The sequence below is a fragment of the Somniosus microcephalus genome, chromosome 22 (genome assembly GCF_052327205.1).
Source record: "Somniosus microcephalus isolate GS21.2 chromosome 22, FLI_Smic_1.0, whole genome shotgun sequence".
Lineage (NCBI taxonomy): Eukaryota > Metazoa > Chordata > Chondrichthyes > Squaliformes > Somniosidae > Somniosus > Somniosus microcephalus.
This window is the reverse complement of record NC_141008.1, coordinates 53,087,431-53,100,068: the sequence shown is the minus strand read 5'-3', so window position 1 is coordinate 53,100,068 and position 12,638 is coordinate 53,087,431. Positions and strand designations below refer to the sequence as shown.

Below are 12,638 nucleotides of genomic sequence, written 5' to 3'. Positions count from 1 at the left end.
CAAATTCTGCCATTGAAAGGGAGACAAGAAATGACCCTACTCTCTCACGGGTCTACGATTTAACAGTGAAGGGATGGCCAGCACATGGCGAACCACTGTTGCCAGCATTCTCGCAAAGAAGAGAACAGCTGTCAGTGTGCCGAGGAACCTTGATGTGTGGATCCAGAGTGGTGATTCCACCCAAACTCCAGGATAAAGTGCTAAAGGAGCTTCACGAGGGGCATCTGGGTGGAGTGAAAATGAAGAACCTAGCTAGGGCGTTTGTATGGTGGCCAGGTATCGATGGAGACATCAAAGACATGACCAAGAGCTGCCTAGGATGCCAGAAGGTCCAAAATGCTCCGCCACAAGCCCCTCTACATCCATGGGAGTGGCCCTCATCTCCCTGGCAAAGGGTGCACATCGACTTTGCTGGTCCATTTATGGACTCAATGTTCTTAATCGCAGTTGATGCACACTCCAAGTGGCCGGAGGTAATAAAGATGTCCTCCACCACCACGGAAAAAACCATCACAGTATTAAGGACCATATTTGCCAGGAATGGGCTGCCGGAGCAGATATGTTCTGATAATGGACCGCAATTTGTGTCCGAAGAATTCAGAAAGTTCTTAAAGAACAATGGGGTAAAGCACTACACGTCCGCCCCATACCATCCCGCCACCAATGGATTGGCTGAAAGGTTTGTCCAGACCTTCAAGAAGGCCATCAAGGCCATGGGTAATGAAGACATAAAACTTCAGCACAAGGTGGATAACTTCTTATTTGCATATAGGAATGCAACGCATATGGTTACTAACCAAACTCCCGCCATGATGTTCTACAATAGAAACCTAAGATGCCGGCTGGATTTGGTCAAGCCCAACATCCGAAGGGACGTGGAGAACCAGCAGTTTCAGGGCATGAATGAAAGGCCAACTAGGGCCTTCCAGATAGGCCAACCGGTTTTGGCCCGGGACTACCGTACCGAGAAATGGCAGCCTGGAACTATCTGCACACGATTAGGACCACTGATGTATACCGTGGACATCGGAGACAGCATAATAAGGCGCCATGCTGACCAAATCATCAAGTCATCCGAAAAGGGACAACCTACACCACCACTCTATACATCTAACGATGAAGTAGAGATACCCATATCTACCTACGATCCGGTGATACTGGAGCCCGATGAACCCGACACTGGCCTTCAAGCCGAATCAGCCTTGCCAGAAGAACCTACTACACCACCAGAAACTACTACACCCCCGAGGCGTTATCCGGACCGAGTCAGGAAGCCTCCTGAGAGACTAACTTATAATTAATTAATACAGCAATGTATATTATTTTGCATATAACATGTAATTAATAATTACTTAAAATATGATGTACTAGTTAGCTAGAAGGGGAGGAATTGTGGTGTATGTGCCTTTAAGAGCAATTGTGGTGTATGTGCCTTTAAGAGCCCCAGGTGTGCGTAATGCCGGTGATTGCCACTTGGGCTATATAAGCCTGTGTATTGTGTATATCCTTTAGAAACCCCCCCCCCAGACTTGCTTAGTAAATACCTATGAACCAACTCCTGGCTTCAGTGTCTTTATCTACACACGGACACTACAGCCTCTACCACCCTTTCAGGCAGTGAGTTACAGATCCCCATCACCCTCTGGGTGAAAAGCTCCTCTCTAATCCTTCTACCAATTACTTTAAATCTATGCCCGCTGGTTATTGACCTCTCTGCTAAGGGAAATAGATCCTTCCTATCCACTCTCTCTAGGCCCCTCATCATTTTATACACCTCAATTAAATCTCCCCTCAGCCTCCTCTGCTCCAAAGAAAACAACCCCAGCCTATCCAATCTTTCCTCTTAGCTCTGTCAGTGAGTCTCACCCGTTTCACTAATTAGCGGTAATTTGAACGTTAACCGTCGGGCGAAGGACAGGCGTTAGCGAATCGGCTGCTTGTTTTACACCTGGTCTGATTTGGGAAAGGAGCTCAGGCGGGGTGTAAATAGGGCCACGGATTCGCTATCAGCAATTTGTACCGAGCGACAAGAACTACAGTGACCCCCCGACCCCCAGCAATGTGTTTCTGAAGCAGTGCACAGAGCATCAAGGCTAGACGAGTGAAGGACAAGGCTGAATGTCAAATCCATTAATCTCCCAGCTTATTCTCAGTGTGGCGACACACTGCACACTAAGCCCCTTCTTGCTGTTCAATTGCACCGTGAAGACTTTCACATTTCACAGCCGTTCCCTCAGCTTTTCGCAAAGAAAATCCTGTGATGCATATCTGGATGTTTAGCCCACCCCTCCAAGAGCCCTCATTCCCTTCCGTCCCCTCAAACCCTCCAGTGTCGGAGGGGAAGGCAGAAGGTGTTGGGGTAGGGGCTGTCGGGGACAGGGACTCTGCTACTCGCAGCGCATTAACTATATAAAGGAAGTTGTCCCAAGCAGTGTTCCGTCTGATTTTTTTTTGGGTGCGCAGCCCATTCAAATTTCCGCGCATGCTCAGTTTTTCCTAGTGTAAAGCCGGCAAGCGGCCTGCGCAGCTTAACAACAACCTGTATTTATATAACGCCTTTAACACAGTAAAATGTCCCAAGGCGCTGCACAGGAGTAATTATAAGACAAAAAAATTGTAACCGAGCCACATAAGGATAAATTAGGGCAGGTGACCAAAAGCTTGGTCGAAGAGGTAAGTTTTAAGAAGTGTCTTAAAGGAGGAAAGAGAGGTAGCGAGGTGGACAGGTTTAGGCAGGAAATTCCAGAGCTTAGGGCCCAGGCAACAGAAGGCACGGCCACCGATGGTTGAGCGATTATAATCAGGGATGCTCAAGAGGGCAGAATTAGAGGAGCGCAGATATCTCAGGGGAGTTGTGGGGCTGAAGGAGATTACAGAGATAGGGAGGGGCGAGGCCATGGAGAGATTTGAAAACAAGGATAAGAATTTTGAAATCGAGGCGTTGCTGGACCAGGAGCCAGTGGAGGTCAGCAAGCACAGGGGTGATGGGCGAGCAATACTTGGTGCGAGTCAGGACACGGGCAGTCGAGTTTTGGATGACCTCAAGTTTACGTAGGGTAGAAAGTGGGAGACCAGCCAGGAGTGCATTGGAATAGTCAAGACTAGAGGTAACAAAGGCATGGATTAGGGTTTCAGTAGCGGATGAGCTGAGGCAGGGGCGGAGACGGGCGATGTTACGGAGGTGGAAGTAGACGGGCTTTGTTATGCTGCGGATATGTGCTCAGAAGCTCATTTCAGGGTCAAATATGACACCAAGGTTGCGAACAGTGTGGTTCAGCCTCAGACAGATGTTAGAGAGAGGGATCGAGTCTGTGGCTAGGGAACTGAGTTTGTGGCAGGGACCAAAAACAATGGCTTCGGTCTTCCCAATATATAATTGGAGAAAATATTTGCTCATCCAGAACTGTATGTTGGACAAGCAGTCTGACAACTTAAACACCGACAGTTTAACACGAACATTGGTCTCCAGTGATGACCAGGGTCTAGCCATCCTGAGAGCCGCTGGTGGAAACAGACAAACCCAGGCAACACCTCCCAGCAGCACCCTGCTGAACCTGGAAGAGAGCAGGCTTTGGCTCACGGGTCTCTGTCTCAGTGCCTTCCCATCAATATACAAGTTCCTTTCAATTAATCAGACACTCACTGCCTCCCCGACCTTTTCATAACACTGACAGAAGTGAGGAATAAGCCACATCATGCTACGTAAACACTGGATCCTTTTCCTTCATGTACCTCCTCACTCTTCTAATTCATGTGTGGTGGGTGTTTTTTGGGCAAATTGTTGAGTTTGTTGAGGTGTCAATGGCATCTGCCTCAGCGTCAAGCACCCCCAGGTCAGTTAGACGCAGCGTAAAGCTTCCACTGTTCGCCAGAGCGACATTTCCATTTCCCAGGCTGACCATCCTTGTGGCCTCTCTCTTGGCGAGAGTGTGCTGGATTGTGGGCTTTTCGCTGCTGCGAATCCCCTTTCCTCCCCTCCAGGAGCTAAGGTCAGCTCCGCTCCAGAATCACTTCATGTCACATTCTGAGGGAAGACCTCGGTCCCCGCTGGATTTGAACCCGGGTCTTGGGGTTGAAAGGGCTGTGGGCTACCCCACCGTGCAGCCTCACATCTTTCCATCTCTGTTTCCTGTCCGTGCTTCATCCTGTTAATTCTGATTTATTTCCAACTCCTTAGCCTTGACAACTGCCTCACCCTAATCTACTCGACACTTATAGTCTCCCAAGCCCTCCAGCTGTAAGGAGCTGAGCCACGCTTTGTCTTCAGTGAGTTTACTCTCGTTGCATCCATCACGTTCCATGGCTGCTTATTCCACACATCTACCATCCTCGGGGACAGACTCCAGGGACTTGAGTATAAAAATCGAGGCTGACACTTCAGTGCAGTTCTAAGGGAGTGCTGCACCGTCAGAGGTGCCATTTGTCGGATGAGACGTTAAACCAATGTCCCGTCTGCTCTCTCGGGTGGACGTAAATGATCCCATGACACTATTTCGAAGAAGAGCAGAAGAATTATCTCCGGTGTCCTGGCCAATTTATCCCTCAGTCAACATCACTAAAACAGATTATCTGGTTATCACATTGCTGTTTGTGGGACCTTGCTGTGCGCAAATTGGCTACCGCGTTTCCTACATTACAATGTGACTTCAAAAGTACTTCATTGGCTGTAAAGCACTTTGGGATATCAGGGAGTTGTGAAAGGCGCTATATAAATGCACGTCTTTCTTTTCTTTTCACCCATTCCTTGTCAGGCCCCACTCCCCCATCTCCGCCTCGTTACTATTTATTATGCTGTCCTGTTCTCTCTATAAATAAAGACTTTATTAAGCTTCCCCCTTTGTCCATTCCCCTCACAGTTTTTAATGCGCGTAGTGTGCCTCAAGAGAGTAACCTAGGCTCCTTCACTCAGTGCTCACAGCAGCTCCGAATGAGCCGCAGAATCGTTCCACTGACTCCCCATGGCTCTCTTCCTTGAGTAATTAGAAGCTTCTAAGCATGCATTTAAGGGGAAGCTAGATAAACACACGAGGGAGAAAGGAATGGAAGGATATTCTGATGGGGTGAGATGAAGTAAGATGGGAGGAGGCTCGCGTGGAGCATAAACACCGGCACGGACCAGTTGGGCCGAATGGCCTGTTTCTGTGTTGTAAAATCCTGTGTAGTTCTAGAAGGAAAGTCAGAACTGGATTTTTTTTAACGATATATAAATCGCACACATAAATAGCCCAACCGTCTGCTTGTAATGTCACACAAATCTTCATCTTTCCTTCATGAAGATGTCCCTTTATTTCTCCCCCTCCCTTTCCTAATTAAAAAAATAAAATAAAATTAACAATAAAAATAGACTGCTAGGGTCCTGTTCACTGACCTATATACAGTATTGTAGACGATGGTTAATTGAAATTGCTTGGTGCAAATAAATGAATGACGATTAACTGTCAGTTTCAATAGAGCAGAGATGTCGTCCTGTGTCTTGTTTCCATTTAGTTCTTAATTTATTTTGCCTCGTTTGGCCAAACAGCTCATTTCTTTGCAATGTTATTTCTTCTCTTCCTCCCCCCCCCATTTCCCAGTACATCTGTTTGCCTACATTACAACAATATTTCACAGGTAATCCATTGATTCTGAGGTGCTTGGGGACATCCTAAGGATGTGATAAGGTACTATGTGAATGCAAGATTCTCGTTACATCCCAGGTCATTTCTAAAATGCTGGGTTCTTTCACCGTGATGGAATGTGAGGTTGTGTTGTTAAAACAAAAGAAAGACCCACTTTTATATAGCATCGTTCACGACCGCAGGACATCCCAAAGTGCTTTACAGCCAATTAAGTACCTTTTGAAGTGTAGTCACTTGTAATGCAGAAAACGCAGCAGCCAATTTACGCCCAGCAAGATCCCACAAACAGCAATGTGATAATGACCAGATAATCTAATTTAGTGATGTTGATTGGCTAGGACACTGGTGATAACTTCCCTGCTCTTCTTCGAACTGAGCACTCTCTCAGTACTGCACTGGAGTACCAGACCCATTACACAACCATACCTGCAATGCACTACCTGGCGTGGCTTGGACCTATACAGAGCAGAAGGTGCCTCTTGGTTTGGTCCATGGTCAATGCTGTTAGTTGGTTATAGCTGGGACGTGTTACACTCGGCCTCAACAAAAAGTCCTGCACCTGATCCCTACCCTGCAGTACCCCCCGCCCCGCCCCACCCGGCTTACCTCCCTGGAAGTAAGCATGTGGATTTTAGGCATGTGAATGTAACCTTGCCAGCGTTACCAACAGTGATTGGGAGGAGAGGGAAATGTCTGCCAAGCTTATGGTCACACCTCCTAATGCCTCCTTCTTTGGCTCGACGTCGGTTTTTGCCAGATTACGCTCTTGTGAAGCGCCTTGGGGCGTGTTCCTGCATTATAGGCGCTATATAAATGCAAGTTGTTGTTGTTGAAGGCGCTATATAAATGTTGTTGTTGTACAGCTACTGCCCATTTTTTGACTCTTCTTCCATTCCTGTTTTTCAGCATTTGGAGTCCCAACTCCAGGCTCTCAAAGTGCCATACATCAATGTCCTGTTATCCGAGATCTTCCCAGACAAACTCCGGCTTTTCCAGGAGGTGGATGCGTAAGTACAGCTGCGTTTACCGCGCGCACCAGCGATAGGACTCATTAGGTAAACCGTGTGAGAGCAGGGGCTGCGTCATTTTAACAGGCTGCAGTTCCCAGACTGTGCCAAAAAAATGTTTTCAAAACACAACTTGCATTTCTATAATTTTCCAATGCTTCTCATGTCAAAGAACATCGGCGAGCAATTTACAAGAGACAGAGGATGTGCTGAGCAGGAGACAGAAAAAATCGTGGTCAGACAGAGAGATTTTAAGAATCTTTTGAAGTAAGGGAGACAAAAGTTTTGCATTTATATAGCGCCTTTCACGACCTCAGGACATCCTAAAACACTTTACAGCCAATGAAGTACTTTTGAAGTGTAGTCACTGTTGTAACGTAGGGAAAGGCAGCAGCCGATTTGCACTCAGCAAGTTCCCACAAACAGTGATGTGATAGTGACCAGATCATCTGTTTTTGTGATGGTTGGTTGAGGGCTAAATATTGGGATAATACGATGATAGCAAAGATGAGTAGATCTAGTAAATGAGGAGAGACTAGACAAACTGGGACTCTTTTCAGTAGAATGGAGGTGGGTAAGAAGAGATCTAAGAGATGTTGTCACACAAAGAGTTGTGAGAGTGTAGAATGCACCGCCGCAGAAGGCCGTAATTGTTGAAATGTTTAGAAAGGAGGTCGATACCTTCATGGTAAGTAGGGATAGGAAGGGATGTAGAAAAAAGCTGGCAATTGGGATTGAAAGTATAGAGTTAACTTGGCTAAGAAAAGCGGCTCAGTGGCTGAGTGCCCCATTCCTGTCCCTACTGATAGACATTGCCTGGTTGCTCCTGCTAACGGTGTTTATCCCCGGGTTAGTCCATTACATTCTTTAACTGAGATCAGACAGGTCTAATGGTGAGCGTGCTAACATTTTATACATCTTTTTCTCCTCCCTGCAATCTCCCCCTGCCCTTACATTTTAGTTTGAGCTGAGCTATAGGTTGCACCATCAAATGAGACAGAGTGAACGCTTGGCTTCATGTACACAGTGGCTGTGGGAGGTCCTCATCTGAGCTGAATCATGCGTCAGAAGGTTGTGTGTCACACCAGCAATCCAGCCACCTCTGTTTTTAGGTCAAACACTTTTTTTTAAGGGAGCACAGGAGATTTACTAGAATGGTACCAGGGATGAGGGACTTCAGTGAAGAGACTGGAGAAGCTGGGGTTGTTCTCCTTTAGAGCAAAGAAGGTTACGGGGAGATTTAATGGAGATGTTGATTATGAAGGGTTTTGAGAGAGTAGATAGGGAGAAACGTTTTCACTGGCAGGAGGGTCGGTAACCAGAGGACACAGATTTAAGATCATTGGCAAAAGAACCAGGGTGGGAGATAAAGAGACTTTTTTTGCTCAGTGATGACCTGGAATGCGCTGCCTGAAAGGGCAGTGGAAGCAGATTCAATAGTAACTTTCAAAAGGAAATTGGATAAATACTTGAAAGGGAAAAAGATTGCAAGGCTATGGGGAAAGAGCAGGGGAGTGGGACTAATTGGAGAGCTCTGTCAAAGAGTCAGCACAGGCATGGCGGGCCGAATGGCCTCCTCTTGTGCTGTAAGATTGGAACTGAACCATCCAGATCAGAAGGGTCCCAGGATCAGTCGTGGGTCTGTGATCTCATCTGGGACAGCATTTGGGGTATAACAGTAAGCCTCAGTGTGCCTAGGTGGTGGGGGTGGGGACGGGTAAATCAGCCTGGGCTCCTGTTCTTGATGAATAGTCAGTGAACTCTGGTTACCAACCCCCCAGCTAGTGGAAACAGTTTCTCCTTATTTACTCTGTCAAAACCCTTCCTAATTTTGAACACCTCCCCTTATCTGCTCTAAGGAGAACAATCCCAGCTTCTCCAGCCTCTCCATATAAATGAGGTCCCTCATTTCCCCGGTATCATTCTAGTAAATGGACCACAGTTATCCACAGAAAGGGCACAGGGCTGTTAAACAATGCTGCTGTTCTCCAGATCAGACGCCGTTCATCATTATTAAAATCTCAGACATATCCCGTGTCTCATCTTCCTGGTGTTGTGGTATCGATTGCAGAATGTCTGAATTTCAATGATAACACTGCGAATGAAAACACTGTAAATCTTCCTACAAGTAGCAGAACCCTCCAGCTTCGGGTTTTTTTTGCCCCCAGTTACACATCGAATCTTACAGCACAGAATGAATGAGGCCATGCGGCCCATCGTGCCTGTGCTGGCTCTTTGAAAGAGTTATGCAATTTTCTTCGACAGCACCTCCCAAACCCGCGACCTCTACCACCTAGAAGGACAAGGGCAGCAGGCCCATGGGAACACCACCACCTCCAAGTTCCCCTCCAAGTCACACACCATCTTGACTTGGAAATATATCGGCTGTTCCTTCATCGTCACTGGAACAAAATCTTTCAACTCCCTACCTAACAGCACTGTAGGGGCATCTTCACCACACAGACTGCAGCGGTTCAAGAAGGCGGCTCACCACCACCTTCTCAAGGGCAACTAGGGATGGGCAATAAATGCTGGCCTTGCCAGCGATGCCCACATCCCGAGAATTTTTTTTTTTTTTAAGTCCCACTTCCCCGCTTTTTCCCCATAACCCTTCAGTCCAGTAACTATTTTATGAGCAAGTAACGGCTGGCAAAATGGTTGTGCCGTGACATGAGAGGGGCGCAACGAGGATTGCCCGGTTTGGCGCTTCATGGCATCGCCCCAGAGGACTTTGGAACAGGAGGAGGCCATTCAGCCACTCGAGCCTGTTCCGCCATTCAATGAAATCATGGCTGATCTGTGAAATTGGACCTGTGACCTAACTCCATATACCCGCCTTTGCCCCATATCCCGTAATACCTTTGGTTAACAAAAGTCTCTCAATCTCAGATGTAAAATTAACATTTGGCCCAACATCAACTGCCGTTTGCGGAAGAACATTCCAAACTTCTATCACCTTTTGCTTGTAAAAGTGTTTCCTAACTTCACTCCTGATAGGCATGGCTCTAATTTTTAGACTGTGCCCCCTAGTCCTAGACTCTCCAACCAGCGGAAATAGTTTCTCTCTATCGACCCTATCTGCACCCCCTTAATATCCTGAAAACTTCGATCAAGTCATCCCCTAACATTCTAAATTCCAGGGAATACAACTCTAGTTTGTGTAATCAGCACTCCACTCCTGGCAGACTCAGTGCTGTGTGTCCTCCCTGTCGGACCTGGGAATAGATGAATAAAATGACGGTGCACTTTACGGAGTCTGGCAGGGTAAGTCTGCCTGGCGGCACTGTATACTTGGCAGATCGCTTACCATTGCATGCCACAAAGTATTACCTGCCCCACCTTTACGCCCTACCAATGCCAAGCCCTCACACTGCCTCATCTCTTTGACTGTGCCCCATACCCATACCTCGGGTGGACACCCGGTCAAGGTGCGACATACATTTGAAAGCCACACCACACTCACATCTTGCATGGCATAGCGACAACAACAACTTGCATTTATATAGCACCTTTAACGTTCTAAAATGTCCCAAGTCACTTCACAGCAGCGTTTTGAGACAAAATTTGACACCGAGCCACATAAGATGATGTTAGGACAGGTGACCAAAATGTTAGTCAAAGAGGTAGGTTTTAAGGAGCGGCTTAAAGGAGGCGGAGAGGTTCAGGGAGGGAATTCCAGAGCTTAGGGCCTAGATGGCCGAAGGCACGGCCGCCAATGGTGGAACGAAGGAAGTCAGGGAAGCGCAAGAGGCCAGAATTGGAGCAGTTCAGAGATCTCAGAGCACCTTAAGTGATTGCAAAAACAACCCATCTGCGTGATGTCCAGTCACTTATAGACGCCCAGCTTGGCAGGCAGATTGCGCACATTTGTCATTGATCTTGGCGCTCCTTTAACTTCCAACATCTCAAGACTCCCTTTCTGCTTGTACAGCATGATCATCCCACAAGAGCTCACTCCCAACAAAGGGCCTTCCCTGGTTGAGTATAGATAGCAAAGGCAAATCTCTTCTGACATCTCTAGAAAAGAACTTGCTTTTCTACAGCGCGTTTCACCACCTCAGGGTGTCCCAAAGCGCTTTACAGCCAATGAAGTACTTTTGAGGTGTGGTCGCTGTTGTAATGTAGGAAACGGGACAGCCAATTTGCACACAGCAAGCTCCCACAAACAGTGTGATAATGACCAGAGAATCTGTTATTTTAGTGATGTTGGTTAAGGAATAAATATTGGCCAGGACACTGTGGAGAACTCCCCTGCTCTTCTTTGAAATAGTGTCATGGGATCTTTTACATCCACCTGAGAGAGCAGACGAGAACTCAGTTTAACATCTCACCCGAAAGACGGCACCTCCGACAGTGCAGCGCTCCCTCAGTACCGCACTGGGAGCGTCAGCCTTGATTATGTGCTGAAGTCTCTGGAGTGGGACTTGAGTTCACAACCTTCTGCCTCAGAGACGAGAGTGCAACCAACACAGTTTACTATATCATGCATTGTGATATAAGATTACAGGACAGTCAACGAGACAAAAGTGCTATCGCTCACTAACAATGAGCACCCTATTGGGATCGTTAGTTTACACAATGTAACGCTAGCTGTTACAGTCCAGTAGGTGGAGGGTTAACTATGATATCATGCATTTGTAGTGCACAATTACAGAGCAGTCAATAACATTAAGTCAGAGCCGTTCTGGTAAAGGGAAAGCCTGTTGTATTTTTAAACATCTGCTTCTCACCGTTACATGCGGCTTGACATTAAATTGTTGACTCGCAGCCCATCAGAGCTCAGATTCTGCTCTGTAATGAGAGACAGATCAACAGAAAGCTTTCAACTCAGGCTAATGGTTGAAGAAGGGGAATCCTCCCGCCGTCAGGGCGATGCGAGGTCAATGTCACTGAAGCTGTAGCTTTCCCAGAGGTCTCCGATGGCTCGGTGGACAGGTGCACTCGCCGGGGTAGTACTGAGTCATGTTTCAGCCGTGGCTCAGTGGGCAGCACTCTCGCCTCTGAGGTCAGAAGATCGCGGGTTCAAGTCCCACTCCAGCGACTTGAGCACACAATCCAGACTGACACTCCTAGTCCAGTACTTGAGGGAGTGCTGCACCGTCAGAGGTGCCGTCTTTCGGATGAGACGTTAAACCGAGGCCCTGTCTGCTCCCTCAGGTGGACGTAAAAGATCCCATGGCACTATTTCAAAGAAGAGCAGGGGATTCTCCCCGGAGTCCAGGCCAATATTTATCCCTCAACCAACATCACTAAAAAAAACAGATTATCTGGTCATTATCACATTGCTGTTTGTGGGAGCTTGCTGTGCTCAAATTGCTGCCACGTTTCCTATGCTACACTAGTGATGACACTTCAAAAGAAAAGCGCTTTGGGATGTCCTGAGGTCATGAAAGGCGCTGTATAAATGCAAGTCTTTCTTTTTCTTTTGAGTCATACAAGGCAGAACCCTGTAGTGAGTCAGTTGACCTCACTGGGGTGGGGGCGGGGCGGAGGTGATATTATTGCTGTTTTTAAGATTTGAAAGCAATTCGACAATATTGACCAAAGAAAGCTATTTCACCTTGTCCAGAACAGTAGAACCAAAGGACATTCAAAACTAATCTGTGGAAGCAATATTTCTGTGAGTGAGTGGTCTAATCTATGGAATAAGCTCCCTAGGGAGATCGTGGAAGCAGTTAGTATTGACTCATTCAAATTCAATAGATTTCTTTCAGAAAATAATATTTTGTGATACAGTCAATGAGTAATTTGAGACATGACGTGTGGTGAGTGTAGCATGCTTGGGAGGAACAGGTGACTTTGGACCCCTGGTTCCCAAAGCTCTCCACCACTGGGGGTTTTCCTCACCTCATTTCTGGCTCTGTTGTAGAAGCATTGATAAGAGATTGATTGCTGTGATTGGTCAACAACTCCATTATCATTTTGTCATGCGACTACCGGGATGGTAGAAGTGGAACGAGATGGACCTTGGTCTTTATTTGCCCAGCAAATATGAGATGAAAGAAAGAACTTG

General features: G+C 47.0%; 1 protein-coding gene across 4 annotated transcripts in view; it reads left to right on the top strand.

Moving 5' to 3' along the window:
• The window catches only part of dph1 (diphthamide biosynthesis 1), a 583,177-nt gene that overhangs the window by 497,223 nt on the left and 73,316 nt on the right, over positions 1-12,638 (top strand). For all 4 annotated transcript variants that reach the window (XM_085964755.1, XM_085964756.1, XM_085964754.1 and 1 more), the window contains one exon: positions 6,525-6,625. In XM_085964755.1, the coding sequence (XP_085820881.1) occupies positions 6,525-6,625 (101 nt within the window). The remainder of the gene's footprint in view (positions 1-6,524; positions 6,626-12,638) is intronic.